This window comes from Mugil cephalus, chromosome 3 (assembly GCF_022458985.1).
Source record: "Mugil cephalus isolate CIBA_MC_2020 chromosome 3, CIBA_Mcephalus_1.1, whole genome shotgun sequence".
Lineage (NCBI taxonomy): Eukaryota > Metazoa > Chordata > Actinopteri > Mugiliformes > Mugilidae > Mugil > Mugil cephalus.
In genome coordinates, this window is record NC_061772.1 from 11,477,589 (window position 1) to 11,497,238 (window position 19,650).

A 19,650-nucleotide genomic window follows, 5' to 3' on the forward strand; every position below is an offset into this window, starting at 1 on the left:
GTGCCCTTTCGCCTCTGATGCCAGCAGGCAGAGGGCTTCCATAGAGGTGTCTGCTTCACCCCTACATAACAACCTTGCCTCACCTTCACACACATGCACACGACCACACATTCAGACATTATATAGCACACACACACAGTGCAAACTCACACACACTCTCTATACAAGTACGCATAAAAAAAAAATGACCCCCTGCATACACACATTGTGTATGCACGTATAAACACAGACACACATTGACCTTTATTGTGTTTAACCATCTTTCTCTGTTATTCCTGTTGGGGCAGAGACTGAAGCATCACCTAAGATCCACAAAGTACTCCCTGCTTCCCCTCAGCGCCCAAGCAAAGCAATTATGCGGTTCAAACAGGATTTGCCTTGCTGTGAACCTCCAATGTATATTCTATACTATATGTAAGTGATAAACAAATAAAAAAAAATAATAATAATAAAATTTGACTCCCATATATGCCAACCCTTTTGACCTCTCTGTCCCGCTGCCCACTGTTCTCCTTAAGTTTAAATCCCCAGATTTTTCCTCACAGAAAGAGGATTGGCACTCCAACAGTTAACACACAGTTGCACACATAAAAGGCTTTTTGTTATAAAGTAATGACTTATTATAAGTTATTTTCATCTCCACATAGAGCAGAGTAGCAGATTGAATCAGAAATGCTTGCATGGTTCACTGAACAATAAGCTGAAAACCCAAAACTAAAGTTTTCAAAATGCTAGCACCAGCATTAGCAAGCAGGCTTGCAAACAAGTATCTTTTGGTGACGCCTACAGTGGTTGCTCAGATCTGATTAGCACTGATTCATTTGTGTAACAGAATTCATACCGTTTATTTGCTGCTTTATAACATGTTGAAATATATATAGTGTACAATGACACGCATAGGAGAAAATGCAACAATTCACACCCACAATAGAAAACAATACACCGACAGAGACGGGAAGACTGTGGTGGTGTCTGAAAATTGCGAAGACTATGTCAGTCCCAATACACACAGGCCTCCCGGTGTAATTGTGCGTGGAAACATTCATTAGGGTTATTATGTCATGCAGTAGAAGTTTTAGCAGCCAAACTGTTGAAGAGCAAAGTAGTGAAGCAGATGAGCTGTCAGAGTCTAGTGAACAAATTGCGAGGAACAACTAGTTCACTCCTCGCGATAAATACACAGACAGAAGAGTGCGTGTCCTTGTAATCCTGACTTAGCTTTAACTCACAATGACACTCATACACTGACCCACTTACCCCCTTTTTTCATCATGTCTTAACTTTTCTGTCTCTTGCCCGTTCTTCTCTGTCTTCACAAGAAGAACCCTCTGAGCGGGCATGTGCATCTAAGTGTTAACCATCCATACTATCGCGTTGGCTTGTGATGAGACCGGTGTGACTGGCTGTCCCTGCCTCATCTGATAATGTTGATATGTTAAATAAGACACCAAGCGGCAGATCCCTTTTGGGGGTCCTCCAGGGACACAGTCTGTTGGTACTCAAGACTATGAACTGTCTTCCTCTCTTCATTCTTACAAGACTTTATTTTACAATTTATCTCAAGCACATTTCAGTTAATGTTCTGACACCTATTTCTAGATTTCCCACATAACATTGTTTCCTCAACGCAACCGCGTCATCAGCCGCTGCACAGGTATTCATGTATGTAACGATGATTTACTCTCTAAACAGCCAGGTAACATCTTAACAATTCCCTGGTGTCTTCCACCTGACGTATCTGTCATCTGAAAATCAAATGTCAAATGTTCCTGTAATTTTTCGAAAGAACATATGTCATCAACTTAGATTCATTCATGTTTATTTACTGCGTACTGGACAGTCTGTCTTACCAGCTGTTCAGTGCAGAATAGTGTTGACACTTGTACAGAATACGAAGATGTCGTATGAGTGTTTCAATCCAGATATGAGGGTTTTATCTATATTGTGTACAGCAAAAAGCTTTAGCTCAGTGAACTGACAATTAAACAATGATTAACAATCCACTTAAAACAATGGCTGAGATACAATTCCCTTATTTTAAAGAAAGATGGGACCATTCTGTCAGGATCTACAAGTGAATACATTTTGTAACACTTCTTCAGCTGTTTTTGTATGGACAAACTACTAATTAGTAATATATTTGGGAAATAAATGTGCTAAGAGGTGAGTCCTATACCAGACAGACTGCAGCTATCACTTAACTACACTGAGCCACTTCCTTCACCCCCCCCTCATCTCTCCCCCTCTGTCAGTCCCTCCCTCCCCCAGGCTACACTTTCCTCCGCTATTCTCTACATCGTTACCATAATCAGATAAGACAACTACCTAGGGAGCAGCAGCATCCCTACAGCACCTTGCTCCTGGCACCATGTGTGTACGTGTGTGTGAATGTGGGTGAATTGCTCCTGGCACTTGGAAACCCGTATTCCTTTTGACTGTCTTTTTTTCTGTGTTTTGATCTCTACAAACCGACAGATGACTGGTGTGTGAGTGTGTGTGTGCGTATGTATGTGTAAGGCATGTGTGTGTGCTATACGTGTGTAGGAAAGGTTTCTAAATTACCCAGCTCCTTCACAGGGTAATGTCTGTATTGTGGCTGACAGACTGCTACAAATTACAGCTGAACTTTGAGTTAGTGCCTGTGTGTACGTGTGAACGAGAGAGCGGATAAGTGTGTGTGCATGCATCAGAGCGTAAGTATGCGAATGGTGTTTGAGTGTCAAGGACGATTATGTTATTCTTCTGAATGGTCAAAGCAGATCACATCACCATACCATTAAACAAAAGGCAGACTGAATCACGGAGAGGCAGGAACGCACAAAGTTTCAAAATATCTCCACGTCACATCAACATCACACACTTTTAGCAAAATGCCTACAGGCCTTACACTTTTTGTGCACATGTACAACACATGTATACAATATACTGTACACAGACACATATGACTACTTTATCCCCATGGGGCATGCATGCTCTACACAATACCAACGAAGCCATCAGCAACGCTGCATTTAGCCAAACTAAAATACCAGGCATCAGCCTTGTGCAGCCAGACTCATTCAGACTATATCAGAACATGAGTCTGGTAAAACACCGTTTGGATTCTACTATGTGGTGCAGAGAAAGAAAACACCTCTGGACGCAACTGGGTGGGCCAACAACCAATAAGAACCATTGTGCTGAACAACTTTAACTCCACAATGTATCCGATGACATGTAAGACAACAATGTTGTTACTGTTCTGTCTATCAACACGTAGAGTCTCCCCAAACTATTTTATTGGCCTGTGAGATCTTTGGCCGGCCTCATAATAATCCAGAAAAAGCATCAAAAATTGGTCAGCTTCAAGTGTCAATGATTTGCTTTTAACACAGTGCATAACGTACAAAAAAAATATCCTTTTAACTCCTGGTCCTTCAACTTAGTAAAACAACATGCGTAACACAAAATTTAATCATGAACTTGCAGTTGACCTTAAAACCTTGGTTCACGTATCACAGAACAGAATATGAGTATTAAGAGAACACAGGGAATTTGGTTTTGAAATATCTCAACCGGCCACAATCATCTCTCAATACATCTAGTATCTGTGCAACTATTTCTCCTTTTACTATGACACCTAAGCATGAAATCTGAGCTTTATATTAAAATAATAGCAATACAGAGCTGATCTGTGGCCAGTTAGAGCTGTTATAGTATGTTACCAATACACAAAAACACAAATTACTTTGCAACAAGACAGTTTTGTGAGACTTAACCAAACCAAACGTTGCAATGTAAATTCTGCAAAACTGATTTCCTGCGTCTTCTTCTTAATATTATTTTTTATTAGTTACAGCGGGGTAGTCGTCAGGCATTTGCACTGCAATTTGTGCAAGGTCAAGAACAAAAATCTTACAGACAAAAAGCAGACAAACAGGCAACTTAAGTTACAAGCACTTATAGCGATAAGGCTTGTCATAGTGACCGTATTTTCTCCCCTTCTAGCCCTGGTGTTATTCAGAGATGCTGAAAGAGAGAGATTGTCCACTGGGGTAATCTGTAAAATGATACTCCTCAACAGACCAGAAACACACACACTGATGCATTTGGGGCCTCACAACTCTCTTCACTTCACTAGCTGTCATTTTAGAGTGATCAGAGCACATGAAAGGTGTTTTTGTCCATGACAGTCTGTATTTCAATCTTCGGATGACTTCCTACAATTTCAACTTGACGTACCAGTGACTTCATCTGAGGCTGAGAATAACACATTCAGTATATATGTTAAGTTACATGCACTACACAGAGATATGTTCTTTGCAAACCATTAGTTTTTTTATGGCTTTGTGACTGTAAACCTTTCTGTCAATGTCAATTTATTTATAAAGCACATGCAAAAATATATAAAATATATTAAAAACAAAGATAATGAAGAGGAAGAGGTAAAAAGAAATAAGAGTACCACATTAAACACAATAAAAAAAAGAGAGAGAGTAGCTCTCAAACCAAATCTGATGCCAAAGAGTAAAAGTTTTGGTTTGGTTCTCCAATATTCAAGTTTTGCCTACATTCAACTTTGCAGCGTTCATTTATATGCCCAGGTTTTCCACAATAAACCAAACTGAGGCAAATTTAGCTGTCACAATATATTCTCTGCTACTGTTAATTATCCAACATGTTATGAAGTCATATATTACTACACAAAGCACAACAAAAATCATAAGAAACAAAATGAAGCAACATGAGCAACATACTAACAGCAGGTTCTTAGCTGAGCTGTCTACAGTAAACCATAGAGAAAAAACTCACACACTTCAAGCTTCTGAAAGATCATGTTGAAAGTGTGAGGCAACATCTGTCTGTGTGTCTAAAAAAACGTGTATGTCCTTGGACCCAGCAGCTGTTTGAAAACATTTGTTTTCCAGTATAATTACCCCACATAATACAAAATGGATTTACAGAATTAAAGAGGAAGACAGACATTAAAAAAGTTACAGTTTGTCTGCTATGAAAAGAGACTGTTCTGCTTTCACAACCCTGAAAAGAGCAGATAAATGCAAACCAAATGGAGTTGTTTAACATTATACTAAAAAACATATCTATGGGTCCCTGTAGGGATATACAGTAAATGTTCATAACCAGTTGTCTGATTATAGCATGTTCAACAGGGCAGTGGTGTTTACTCTGGAAGTTTCTTACCTGCAAAACAACATGAGTCCACTTCTCCAGGCCGAGCCTGCCTTCTGTTTTGAAGGTGTTGGACAGAGAAGACCGACTGCTGGACTGACCGTAGCGCAGAGTGACAGCCTCCCCGGACACGGTGAGAGAAAATACCAACTGCTCCCCTAAACTCTTCTCCAGCAGCATCCTGAACAAAGAAAACAAAAACACACATGTAAACAGTGAAGGACTCATCATTTCAGCAAAATGCCCCCAGTCCACATATTTGACACTGAGAAGACGCTACGATTAACTGAAAAAACAAGTGGACGTACGGGCGCCAGACCCCACGAGTCCAGCATCACTACACACAGTCTCTCATCCTGACATTTTCACATGGAATATCAATATTTTACATGACTGTGAGGTTTCAGCTGCTACGCTGGGGGCAGACACGCACACCCTCCACGTGTCATATTAACCACCATCACTGACATTTTATGGGAAATCATAGCTTTTATGAACCCAGAGCAGCGTACCCTATAAATCACAGATACTGTAGATGCATGCAGGAGAAAAAGAGCATCTGAATATATGACTGCACGCGCATGTACAGTATGTGTGTAAATGGGTGCCTCAGAGACAAAGAGACTGAAGTGTCTGGGCTAGTTATGGAATTATTATTTCTTACTCATCAACTGAGGTATAAAATGTGCAGAAATTAAGAAAATTCCCCTCACAAATACCAAGCGGACATATTTAAATAGCTTGTTATGTCTGAAATGCAAAGTTATCCAGTCGTCTACCACAGACACCGAAAGAAGCAATAGTTAAAAGAAATAATAAACTGATTATTCTAATTTTTAATTAACTGAACTTCATGTTCTGGCTCTACTTTCCAACAATATATTGGCTGTTCATCTTTTAAGAGAAAATCTAGGGAGGAAAGGTCCAGTGCATGTAAAAAACTAAAATATCTATTTAAAATGAGAATCCTCAAATAATATAAAATAACTTCATAATCAGTGGAGTCACGCTGTAATAAAAACTAGTTTGTAAGAACAGGTGGCTGCCTAGCTCTGTCCATTGTTCAGATGTGGGGAGGGATTTGAAATCAGAGGGGGAGAGACAAAGAGAGCGGGGTGAGGAGGGATGGACAGAGGTGAGGACAGAGACCCCCTTTCATCTGCCTTCTTTGATGGCAGCCATGATCGTCTCTACAACAAAAGAATGACGGCCAACAACAGCAGAAACCGAGAGAGGGAGAGAGAGAATTGGGAGAGAACTACGTCCATTCAGATGAATTCAGCCATACAGGTGTCATGTTCGGCCGACCAAGACAACAAGACTCGTCTGTCATCTGAGTCCCCGGACAGACATTTCCAAAAACAGAAATCAGTGCCTGAAATTTAAAGGAGAGATCTGATCTCTGTCTGTTCTCAAAGTTAGACTTGACACATGTGTATTACGTAAGATGCACGTAACCTGTCTATTGCTGCATACTTCAAACCTGTCAGCAGTGTAAAGCTCAATAAGTTTATCTTTTTAGCAAATATCTGAACCCATACAATCACAACAGCTTATTAAATATGTTTTCACAAACACAATTGAATTACAAAGGAATTTGCCATCCCACATTAGTTAAATCCTCCTTTACTTTCAGTTTCAAGACCTAGCATCAAATGTTGCTCAAGCACTCTCTCTTAAGTGTTGCTGTGTGGAGGAAGACGTGGGGTTGCCAAGAAAAGCCAACTGATCTCTTTTCGAGTGTGCGTGAGCCTTGTGTATGTATGAGTGTGTGATTGCAAGCTGATCCGAGTGTGTGTAACTCTGCACCTGTCTGCAACATACCAGTACACTCTTCCTCTGTCTTTAACACACAACAAGTCTAAGTAGGACATGACAGCCAGTTGTTTCCTGATGGTGATACTGACCCGACCTGACCAGACCAGACCTATTCCTTGTTATTAGATCAAAATCGCAGGGTTGCACCTTTCTTGCCAGTACTTGAAAAACCATAATCAGAGTCATACCAGGGCAGATATTTACCTTTCCCTACAACGTGGAGTTCATCAGAGGGACAAAATTGACTGATAGGTAACTGATAGCTGGTACCAGTAGCAGTACTGAGGCATTTAAATGTAGAAGAAGAAAGAGCAACAAGCTGATATAACTAAAGGAGCACCAGGCCAAACTCCAAACAGTGGAAATCATCAAACCAAATAAAAAAAAACTTCATTGTCACTAATACAAGTACCAGCGAAATTAGCCATCAACCCGTTCATACATATACAAAACATACACTTTGACAAAATGGGGGGTAGACAGGACAGAAAGACAGGGATGGAAAAGAGATGCAGAGTGACGTGAGGAGAGGGGAGGAGGAAAAAAATCATGCAGAAAACATACGGGAAACACAGCCTTCATGTTTTTGGTCCTTCGTGCATTTGAGGACATTTATTCATCTTTTGGTAGAGCAGAAATTTTACTGACAAACTCTTGAAGTACATGTCACATTTAGTTTTCAATTGATACATCAGTCTCTCCAAATTAAGAACATCATTTGAGTTTTTTAATACAACATATGTTAAGATCATTGCTGACAGGGACACGGGCTGTTTTAACCTTGTCATTGTCAGTTTCTTCACCAAGAGACTTGCAGCTTTTAAGAGATTTCTCTAACCAGTCAAACGGTGTCTGATGTGTCAATGTGCCTAATTTTTCCACTGAGATAAGACTATTATCACTTATCAATGCTTCTCCCTGGCTAATTTGGAGCTTCATAAATATTTCAAGTATTTTTTATAGAGTTTATATTGAGTCACGTAAAACATTTAGTAAAAATCACTCTCTTCCATCAAAATTAGATTGTTTTAACCCATTAAACAAGATAACGCTCACCCACATCTCTCATGTATCAATACCAAACAGGGTCAATTGCATTTACCCTAAAATATATAAAATTGTAATGCACAAGTACTGTACAAACTTCAATTCCTTCCATTTATAACAGATCAGCAGGGGATGACTGCTTCTATTTATCTCCAACAATGCAACAGAGAGATTTAATATTTAAAAAATACTCACATCTCTCCAACAGAGCTTGGTTTTATCCACAAGGCCAGGGTGAGGGAACCCAATGCTCCAAGGGCCTGTGACGGAGGAGAGACCAGACATCCATCCTGGCCTGGCATGAAGAGCAGACTCCCAGAACCAACAGAAACCCCATCTGAACCAGTAACGGCTCCAGTCTCAGGACGAGTGTCATTCGTGTCTTCAGTTACACAGGTACCCCTGGTGAAATTAAGATGTATCAGAATGTTTCCTCCGAGGGAATTTAACAGGCATTTACACCACTTGTAAATACTGTGTACACAAACGGTGTCAGCAACATTTTCAAAGAGCGTAAATAACGTAACATTCTAAAATAAAGTATGAGCATGAATGTGTATTCAGTGCTACCTGTGAGCAGCCAGCAGCAGCGGGGCGTACGGAGGAGTGGAGGATCTATAGGGACACTCCTGGATACAGAAGGCCTGATAACACGTCTGCAGCTCAGCCTGCGATGAAGGTGACTGACAATAGCTGCTCCGCTCTGGAACACCACAGGTGGAACGAGGCGGAGAGGTGGACACTGGCTTAAAGGCAGCAATGTTCTCCATTCGTGGAAAATTTCCCTGTGAAGGATTAAACAAATGTGATCTTTCCATTCTCTCTGAGTGTTCGGACAAATTTACTTTATCTGGGGCAAAAGCGACGAGAAACATTTGGATATAGTGGAAACTTGTAAGGCATATCTTATTCAAGGCTTTATTAAATAAGTTAAATTTGTGGTTTATGATGTAGCACGTTTGCTATTTGAACACAAAACCTGTGAAACAAAAACAAAAAAATAACATATTTGGATATATTTGTTTTTATAGACAGTCCCTGATTTTACAGTAGCTTCTGACAGCAGGAAAAGAGCAGCTGTAAATAATTAAATGATTAATGGTGGAATTCATTTTAGCTGCTTCAAGTTCAAGAAATGTGCGTGGCAATGAATTGCAAAAACTTACTGGGTAACTTGTAAATAACGCAGCCATTGTTATTGTTAATGTGAATAGTTGTACCTGTGCGTTTCCTGAGACTATCTAACAGAATTAAAACTGACTCTGGAAAGGGACACTTACCTGTGATGAAGCAGGTTTTGCACAGATGCTGAGGAAGAAGAGAGGAAACAAGTGGAAGAAACGATGCCACATCTTCCCCGTGGTGTTGACTTGCTTCCTCACCTTCATTTTACTGATGTTTTCCCGCACAAAGACGTGACACTGATTATTTTTCCTCACGCTTTTCTCCTTTTGTGCGTCTTCTCTCTCCGTAACTGTCCGTTTCCCTAAGATATCCATCTCACTTGTCTCTTTCCGTGTTATCCCATTTTTTCCTTGTGCTACTTTTCTCGTTCCCGTCTTGTCACCATTCCATAATTTACACTGCTCGTTCTTTCCTCTTTTCATCCTCACTCTGCTCACCGCTCTGCTTTGCAAATTTTCTCCCGTAGCTCCCGACTTGATGGTCCTGTCTTCCCTCGCTTCAGTCCGTCTCTGCCCTTTGACCTCACGACGTTTCAGAATCGGATTCTCTGAAGGTTCCAGCATGGTTCCGGGTTTAGAAACTCTGAGAGAACATTCCCAGAAGCAGAGGGCTGTTCCAGAACCCGGATTTCTTTCTGGAGCCTCCCGGCGGCGTTTGAATAAGCGATGACTGTCGTGGTTTCTTGGTTCCAGGGTTACAGGGACATTTTTTAACAGGCCAGTGCCCCTGGGGTGAAGCTGCAAAGCTTAGCTCTCTGTAACACTGTCTCCGTCCCTCACACACGCACACACAAACCACAACCATAGCCTTCACATGATAGGTAGGATTTCACGATCTAGAGAGGGAAAAGAGAGAAGGAAAGAGAGCCGTGGTCAGACCAAAATCCAACATGAGACAAATCTGAGGAGAGTGAAATGCCATGCAGGCTATTCCCTAGCCAAAGCCTACACTATCATGTACAGCTTGATGGAAGCACAGCTCAACGGATACTGCTACATTGCTTTTCGCCTTTTCTTCATTTTCCATTGAATTAAACATGCCCCCTTTCCTCTGGCACCTGGCCTCCGGGTTTTATCCAACTAAACGGCTTTTCACATAAGTTTGTTGGAAATTGAGGCTTAGGCCAAAGCTCTCTTCATTACAATACTTAGCAGCTTCAATTTCACATTTTGACACAGGAAAAGAGGCCAGCCGAGCTCTCCTCTCTAGTGTTACAGGTCCAGGCTCTCGCTTGTCACGTCCGTTAGAAAATAGGAAGGCTTACGGGGTGTCCGAGGAGGGCTAATTTGTAACTCTATGCAGATAAACACCCCAAAATATGTGGAAGCTCCTCGAGGGTTTACCTGTCGTTGTGGACTCCCAGCACTAAAGCTCTGTCCCCATCACAAGTGCAGCGTCAACAAACACTTGTTGGCTCCGGCGTGAGTCGAACAAAACAAGCCACTTGTTGGTCCGCACAACTGTCTGTCTCTGCGCCTGGCTGCCTGTCAGCGAGGACGGACGCGGCTGCCGTAGAAAAAATAGTCCTTCCCAGACATGACTTGAGCTGTTTCGCCCCTTTTTTGTAAAGAAAGAGTTGAAGCTGAATGACAGTACAGCTGAAGTTGACAAAGCTCCCCTTCTTCTTCCTCCCTGTCTTACATCTCTCATTCAGAACATGCGGCGCGCGCGCTGCTAAGCAGATTACCACGAGCTGCCATCTGGCCAGCAGCGCTCGAGGCGGCAGGATACCGGGCCCAAAGTAACGAGGAACGGCGGCGCAGCGTTACAACTCCTCGCGAGCAAAGTAGTGGAAACTTGAGAGCCCCGGAGGCAAACAGCGAGGCGACCTATCCCTTTGGCGTCTGTTACAAAACACCAAAGATTGTCTTTGACAACGAGGCATTAATATGCGGTTTAAATAATTACCCCCTGCCTTGTAGTAATGCCTTACCCCCCCTCCTCCTCCTCCTAAGAGGGATGCGTCTCAGACAAGTGGCTCTCGGAGAAAAGAGGAACGCTACTGCCGTCGCTAGGCAACGGTGATCCGCGCCGAGCCCAGGAATCATTTTATTTATTTCTTATGGTCTAATCAACTCGGCGGCATTCATTACCAGCACATGCATCACATTTTAGGGATGTAAGGCGTAATCAAAGGGAAGGATGCACAGATGGGATCAATAACTCATGCACCACCTCTGTGAGAGAGTGCAGTGGCATCTTCTGCTCGCACAAACTGGAAGGCTTAACGCACGTTTTGTGTGCGAGTGTTATAGATCAGATCGGATCAGCTCAGAATGTGGTTTTGTCTCAATTTCTTCAAATATGACTCAAGTGTGCACGAGGGGGAGAGAAGTTAAAAACAAGACAAAGATAACAACAGATGAATGAAACAAACACATCATGCGTCAAGAGAATTCATATTTTAAGCCAGGCATGCCTTGAATAACTACTCAGTCTCCAAATAATCATTTTCGAAAGGAAGACCAGTTCAAGAGCTTCTAAAACATTATTTTAACCAAATTAGGTTGCATTTCACTCATCTATATGTTTGCACAAAGAGTAGCAAGCCACACATACAGGTTTTGGGGATCTTTCCCAAATGGTGTTGGAAAATAGCTGAAAAATAGATTAAGAATAGAATGGATTTGAACTTTCTCTGTTCTAACCCCACTTCTCTAACCAGCCACTGCTGCACCACTGTGTCTGGTTAACTTGGTTAACTGGTTAACTGGGCCTGGCTAAGAACTGACAAAGACTTATTAATAACAGTGCATCTTTGATAGAACAAGACACATTAGATGTGAAAAAAGTATTTGTTTGTTGTATTTCTGCTTTTGATTTGATTAGCCCAAGATCAAGGATATTATTCTGACAATGGTCAACAAGACAACCACTACCACCTCTTCAGGCCTTTATGACAAATCTTCATTGCCTAATCTGAGCCAGAAACATGCATAAATCCAAACTATAAACAAGTCCCTTAACACACAAACAAAATCACACACATCAGAAGCTCAGACTCAAGCTCAAGTACAGCAGTTCAGACTTCCACTGTGTACTCAGGCGCTCTGCATTTAAATTGTGTAAACATTTCTACCAAAAAAAAAAGGCCCTCTCTTACATTTTTCCCTGCCGACAAGTTTATACGTTATCATACTAATCGCGTTTGAACAGCTGCAATTTGCTTTGGTTGAACAAAGGCATTCTAACTAGGTTTTAATTAAGTGTTCCTAATGACCTTAAGGAGATTAGAGGTTCGCCTTCTAATCAATACCAGGCAGAGAGGAGCAAAGGGAGGGGAGAGGAGGAGAGGGGAGGCGGTTAGGGGCTGGGATAGAGGTAGGGAGGAAAGGGGTGGGGAAGAAAAGAAGAGGAAGATGAAGGGAGGAAGAAATGGGAAAATGGAACACTAGCAGGGGCCGGGAAAACGCGACAAACGTGATCATAGTTATTTTATAAAACCATCAAGACAAGGTGTGGCAGAATGAGCAGCATCAATGGTGTCGTCGACATCACTTTACAAGCAAACATTCACATGCGGTTTGACCATTTACCCAGAAAATATTCATCTCTTTCATATTCTCCTCCCATTTCCCATCTTTCTTTTCTTCCTGTGAGAGGCCGAAAATGACGTTACACCACAGTGTCAGATAGACTATGATCATCAAGAGCGTTGTTAGCCGAGAAGAGTTTCTCTTATCCTCTCCTCATAAGACATTTGCATAGATTTGCACAGAGTGTGTCCACACGACGAAGAATCTAGTCATACATTGATTGTACTAATTTATTCAGCCAGTCACATTCGGTTCCACAGGCTGAAGCGCTATCATATGAGCGGGATTAAGACTGGATGACGATCGCACAATTAATACTTCCTCGTTCTCTAAATTACTTGTGTATGACTTATATTCCGCCAAATTGTATTTGCTGGTCTAATAGCATTAAGGCTAACAGGGTAAATGTAGGCTGTAAGTGTATCGTCTCTCCGAGTCTTCAGAGCAGCATGAATATGTATGGAGACATCCTTGGCCTCGCCGCTGATTAGGGAAAGTGGAATAAATTGGAGGGTGGGTTGCATGTGTTTCTTAAAGCAAAATACAATATTAGATTTTCCATATCGCTAGCCTAATAGCATAATTGTCATTGTGTCATTTTTTTTGACTTACTGCTATAATATCAACAAAAATACCAATATGCTTCTAAAAATTGTGGTTTTGCTGCTTTAAAACATTCAAATATGACTCAGGCAATCATGCTATTAGGATAACAATATGGAAATGTTACACACATACATGCATATTCTCCCTGCATCTCTTCTCTCTCTCTCATCACACACAGATTTATTTTTAGGCTAGATGGATTCAAGAGCACTTTTTAGCTCCTGAATAATAGGGCTGTGGTGCGGGCGAGGTCGTCATTTGGCTGCCACTGATTTCTATTTGTTTCCAGTGTGTGTGTGTGTGTGTGTGTGTGTGTGTGTGTGAGCGTGTTTATAACGCAGGTTATGGAGAGTTTTTGTCAGCACAAAGTTATGTTTCTCATCTATTGTATTGACCCTTAAGGTCTAAGAAACCTTAATCATGCCTAGTGGGACATGTTGGTTTGTGTAAAACAAGTAACAACTTCACTTCAGAAATGTGGCTCCATGGCACTAGAAGTGATCAAGAACGGTGCCTCTTTAAAGCTGCAGTAAAATATATGTAAACTTCTGTTACGTTCCAGCAACATAACAAGTTCGCACAGGGATGATTACTCTAATCAGGACCAGGTAAATCTCTCAAATATGGCATTGCAGTGGGGTTTTAAATCATGTGACTGTGGCGCCGTTCCCGCAACAAATGATTTACATCAACAATAACATCAGTGTGAGCAATGATTGGTTTGTCAGAGCTGAAGAGGGGTCAGCCATAGCAGCAGTCGGCAGCCAAAAGCAACAACGAGCACAAAGCCACAGCGGCAGTGGAGCTTAATGTGGAAAAATGAGGGTCATGAATGTAATCAAGGTTCTATGAATGCGCAATTGTGTCAGTTTGTAAGTTCTCAAAACTAACTATATTATCTTATTTGTTGTGTCAGTTATTGTACAAAACAAAGTGTTACTTGTACCGCTGTACTTGCTCTGACTGCCTCTTGCTCTGCTGAGATGAAGGAGTTGTGTCTGGTGATCAGAAAAAATTCGAAATAGAGGAAAAGAAAATTTCTGATGTTTCAGGTAAAAAAAAAGAATCTGTGTCCAGAAGAAGAACTGTGGTTTAAAAAAAAAAAGACGACTGTGACAAGGTGTGGCTTTTCTTTGGACGAGGCCAGGAGGGGGAGACAAGAGGTCTCTCAGTCACTGCAGCTTTAAAAACAGCAACCTTCTCCACAGTCTTTTTTTACCTCCAGAAAAAAAAAATAAATAAATAAGATAAGGATAGGGGTTTTAAAATGCTCTTTGGCAAGTCATACACACGCCATGGAGCTCAACAGTGATCACGTTTTAATATAAAAAAAAAAAATTCCTGACCAAATTTTTTTACTTGCCTGTGCTGTTCACCCGTCAGACCTAATTTACAGCCGCTGTCATCTAATATGCACATACATCAGAAACAACACGGCAACACGCGTGCTTGACAAATATGCTGCTGTGAGTGAGTTTGCTGTGCTGATGTAAGTCTTATTTTGGGCTATCTCTTCCATTTTCCCCCTGACACTTGCGTCATCCTGCTGTCCATACTCTCTATTTTGGTCACTTCTGTCCTGCGCTTATACACCTCTCACACACGCCCCACTCTCCAGGCACAGGCGCCGCTCATTCTTTTCTCCGCTCCCTCTGCCCTCAAACCCTCTGACCGTCCTCCATCACCGCCTCTCTCTAAACGTCCTCTTCTTTCTTGTCCTTGTTTTATGCAGCAGGTTCTATAAATAGACAGATATATATATATATATATATTTTAATCTATGTTCATCATTTATCCTCCTTGGCTCCAAATGAAATGCACCAGAAACTAGATATAAAAACAATTTGGATTTTCCTAGGCTTTTCAGATTTTGTACCCTGAAGTCACATTGTCCATATTGTATGTGTGTCTGTGTGTGTGAGTGTGCGTGCGCATGTGTGTGCGGGAACGCTTTCTGCCCCCTATTGGGGTTGAGGCCAGTGACACCCTCAGGGCTGTGCCGTCCAATCCCCTCCATGCTGCGTTTCTATAGGATTGAATTAACCTCCTGCCTCTCTTGACAATGCACATACACATAATCATCCATTCACACACGCGCACACACTTTGTCTATGCCAATCACCTTTCCCCTGTCAAGGCTGTATTATTAGCTTGGGGCTCTTCAGAAACTTATCATCACTTACGTTCACTCATGGGAATCAGCCTATAAATGCACAGAATTTGTTTATTTATTTTCTCGAAAAGAATCGCAGTGAATTCCACATCAGGGGAGGACAGCAGCGTGGAATAAAGTTGAGAAAGATTTGGAGATCAAGTAACATTTGCACTGTTTTGAAATCTGACAAACAGACTGCAACGTCCATGTGAAAATAACCGTTACCTCGATCGACCGAATAATAAAATAAAAAGACACATTTTCATCTATTGTCCTGGGCTCTTGGATAAAAAAGTGAACCAGAACAAGAAATCCCTCATTCTCATGAATCATTCATCAAATGAATCATTCTCATTCTGTTTTTGTTCCTTTTATTCATTCCTTTTAGCGTAGCAGCTTTTCCCTGCTAAGGCATCATAGGTTCGTAATGAATTGTGCAACTTCTTTTGTGTATTGTTCTCTTTTTAGCTGCCTCTGGCCCAGGCCATCGTTGCAAATGAGAACTCGGTCCCAACTGACTCAACTGGAGAAATAAAGGTGAAATAAAATAATAATCATTTATCATGATCATCTGTGCACCCACTTATCAGCACGAGTCACTGCAGAGAGTCACGTTGTTGCTCTTCGTCACCTTCTAGCCTAGTAGTTTGTGTGCTGCGTTCAAGTGAAAACGTTTGGCTCTGATTCTGGCAACGTGAGGTGAGGTCACCGCCTGCTTTGTTGCTGGAAGTCCTCTGGTTCCATCTGTCTGTGCCACACCCGGTCCGGTAGCAAGCTGAGATAAAACCAGCCATTTGACAATCCTGGCAGGGTTAGCTTAGCCGTGCTAACTGAACAATCACAGCTCACAATGAAGTCCTGATCCCAGCACCCAACTACAACCAATGTTGGTCTCATTCAGATCCTGTTCCAGTCGTAACAGCTTGGCAGCCTTGGCGTGGTGAAAACAGGAAAAGATAGGAGTGGTAACACAACAGCTGAAATGAAAGAGCCAACAACCAATGGGAATGACCAAATGAATGAAGGACTTACTACTGAAGACATGCTCCATTCTTCAGGGCCTTGTATGACGAATGGCCAAGATGAAATCTGAAGGAACCAATGAACAGCATGACTAGACTAAACAGTAAGGAAGCTTTGAATATTAGAGGAAGAATATATGGACACTGGGCTGCCACATGAAGATAATGCTGGACTGCTCTGATCAGTCATGTTACAGCATTCTTGTCTGTTACTTGTTGACTGTGTGAGTTGCGTCTGTGATTGTTTTGAGAAGAGTCTTGCATTTCTTGAGTCGCTACAAGCAGAGATGAGTGACCAAAACATTTTGTAATATAGAAACATGTGTCATTAACATACATATTGGCCCTGGTTGGCTCTAATTGGTTTTCCGAGAATGAGTGGCCGCAGCATATCAAACCTTCCAGCTCTCTATTGGCCACTAGTGGGGGATTTAAAGTGCCACTAATTCACTAGCCAGTGACACATCAGACTATTTATTAAAGTACACTAACTTAATGAATGGCCCATAGAATGGAGAGTTAAAACATTTACTGTCCTAAGAGAGAGATAGAGAGCAATAGACACCGAAAGAGGACAGGAAGGGGGAGCGAGAGAGGAGCGAGCGAGAATAAATGGCCCATCGTATGGAGTTAAGACGTTAAAAGTGCAAATAGACAGCTGACCCTCTTATAGCTCACGAAGGCAGCGCAGATGCACGCAGCCACCGAGGCCACTTTACACCCCGCGTGATGGAGGGATGGGGGAGCGAATGGGGAAAGAGAGGGAATAGGATGGAGAATGGGATGACACAAGAGGATGAGATGATGGGCAAATGGAAATGGGCGAGGGACAGAAGTGAGGCAGCGGTGATTTATAGTCACACCGAATGAGATTAAAAGTGAATGACAAAAAATGAAAGGCGAGATCAAAAAAAAAATGATTGACAGAGAGATGGTGTCAAAAAGAGGGAAAGAGGAAAAGAACACGGCACAAGTAAATCATCTGACGTTTGGGCAAACGAGGGGCTATAAATTACATGGGAGTGGTCCGCTAGTTAGCATCCACGCTAAGGCTGCATGTGGTCTGATGTAGAGGGTCAATGGAGGGTAAGGGAGAGGAAAAGAAAAGCAAGAGGAAAGCGGTGGAAGAGAGAGTCAGAGAGAACGACTTCTGGCTTCTTTAAAGATATTTTCGATGCGTTTTCTGTCTCTTATTTATCAAAATATACTGTACACAGCGATGCAGATTTCTTCCAGTCCACCTACAGTCATATATGTGCACACATTTATTCGTCACTGTGCACTGTGGTATTCTCCTTATCTGTGTTTCAGGTGGTACTAGTCTGTGTGTGTGTGTGTGTGTGTGTGTGTGTGTGTGTGTGTGTGTGTGTGTGTGTGTGTCTGCTTGCGTCTGGGGAGCTAGATGCTGTGAAAGGCCATTACCACCGTGAGTCTGTGTCACCAGGTCTGTGAAACCCGAGGGAACCCCACCACTGATACAAGGGGATACAGAGATAAAACACACACATATGTAGGGATGCGACACACACACACACACACACACACACACACACACACACACACACACACACACGCACGCATAAAATAGGGGTTAAATAGCTCCAAACCAGGCCTTTGAAACAGTGTTGGTGCGATCGGTGTGAAGCTACCACACATTAGCACTTTACAGGTCACATAGCCTAAAACAGATATGGTCACCCTTGGAGACTCACCCTGCTTGGCACCACATTAAGAGGTGAAAATCACATCCACATTCTGAAGAATACCGCAACATCTTCCTGCAGCAGAAAAGCAGAGAGCAGCTGCTACCGTTAAAAGCAACACATCAGCACTATAGGCGAGGCTAAATGTGGACCAAAGTAAAGGAGCAAGTTTCCAAAAAAATCTGCAAATAAAGGAAACAGATGTGTGAGAGGAACTGAGATTGTGTAATAAACAAAGTGCTGGCCCCAAAGGATGGAGAGGGATGTGCAAATGTGTGTTTGGGTTTCGTGTTTTAATTTGAGGTTTTTGGCGACACGCTCTTTGGCGACGTCGGCGACGCGCCTTTACCCTCTGCAGGTTGCGAGCAGATGCGGCCAAGTTCGGTAGATCTGGACACTGTTGTGAACATTAATTGTCTACTTCTCCATCAAAAGCCAAACTGCTAATAGGGTTTCCTTGAAATTTGACCTCATTTACAGTAAACGATTATAACGAAGTCATCAGAACTGAAAGCGGGACTTATCGTTTGGACTGGGATTCATTAGGTTGTGCAAATGTTGGCAACCTCCAACACCTCATATCTGCAAGGCAGCTTCTACATGACCAGACTAATGGTATCATTAGGTGTTATGAGCAGCCATAACTGTGTGTTACTGGTATAACAGTGAAACTTTATGTATGTAAATGGAGAATGAAATGGGGCTGAAACTTTGACCCCCTGGGACCCCAAAAATAACAGATGTATTAGCGGCTGGGTAGTCTCATCAGATGGCCGAGCTTTAAAACCACTGAGTTTATTTGGCTCATCACAATTATCAACTGTGACAGATCAGGGTTATATCCTCGTTTTAATTAAACAGTCGCAAAAAAAAAAAAAAAAACAACGGCGTCATTGTTTAGACAGTTATGCTGAGTAGACTGAAACAGACCTGTGTTTTTTTTCTTTAAATTTTCCTGTAAACAAAAGAAATATAAACACACGAGTAAAAAACATATATAAATGTAGGAGGTGAAGATTAGGGGAGACAGTAAGAAAGAAGAGATGGCACAGGAGCAAGATGAAGAGGTGAACGTCGCTTGGAGAGAGACGGAGACGGAGACAGAGATGGAGGGAGAGATGTAGATGAAGCCAGAAGGTGGAGGAGGAGAAGAAAGGAGTTAAGTTGGCCATTAGCGATGCGGCGTGTGGAACCCACTCTTAGACGCGTTCCACAAGGTTAACGATAAGAGCCCCTCGGCAGCTGAAATGCCCAAGTAGCTTTTATCGTATCATAATAATGAATCAAAGATAAAATAAAACAAATGAACTCCAAAAAGGCGAGTAAAATAAAACATCTGTGCGGAGGGCTGGGCGGCCAGGCAGCAAACCAAACAGAAGGGAGAACGGAGAGGTATTTCAAAGAGAGAG

General features: G+C 42.0%; 1 protein-coding gene across 1 annotated transcript in view; it reads right to left on the reverse strand.

Moving 5' to 3' along the window:
- The window catches only part of ush2a (Usher syndrome 2A (autosomal recessive, mild)), a 176,135-nt gene extending 165,306 nt beyond the window's left edge, over window positions 1–10,829 (reverse strand). Inside the window, exons 1-5 of the mRNA XM_047580544.1 lie at window positions 10,563–10,829; window positions 9,315–10,054; window positions 8,605–8,819; window positions 8,230–8,436; window positions 5,182–5,350 (exon numbers count right to left, since the gene is read on the reverse strand). Of these exons, the coding sequence (XP_047436500.1) occupies window positions 5,182–5,350; window positions 8,230–8,436; window positions 8,605–8,819; window positions 9,315–9,782 (1,059 nt within the window). The 5' untranslated portion in view covers window positions 9,783–10,054; window positions 10,563–10,829. The remainder of the gene's footprint in view (window positions 1–5,181; window positions 5,351–8,229; window positions 8,437–8,604; window positions 8,820–9,314; window positions 10,055–10,562) is intronic.
- Window positions 10,830–19,650: the final 8,821 nt, after the last annotated feature.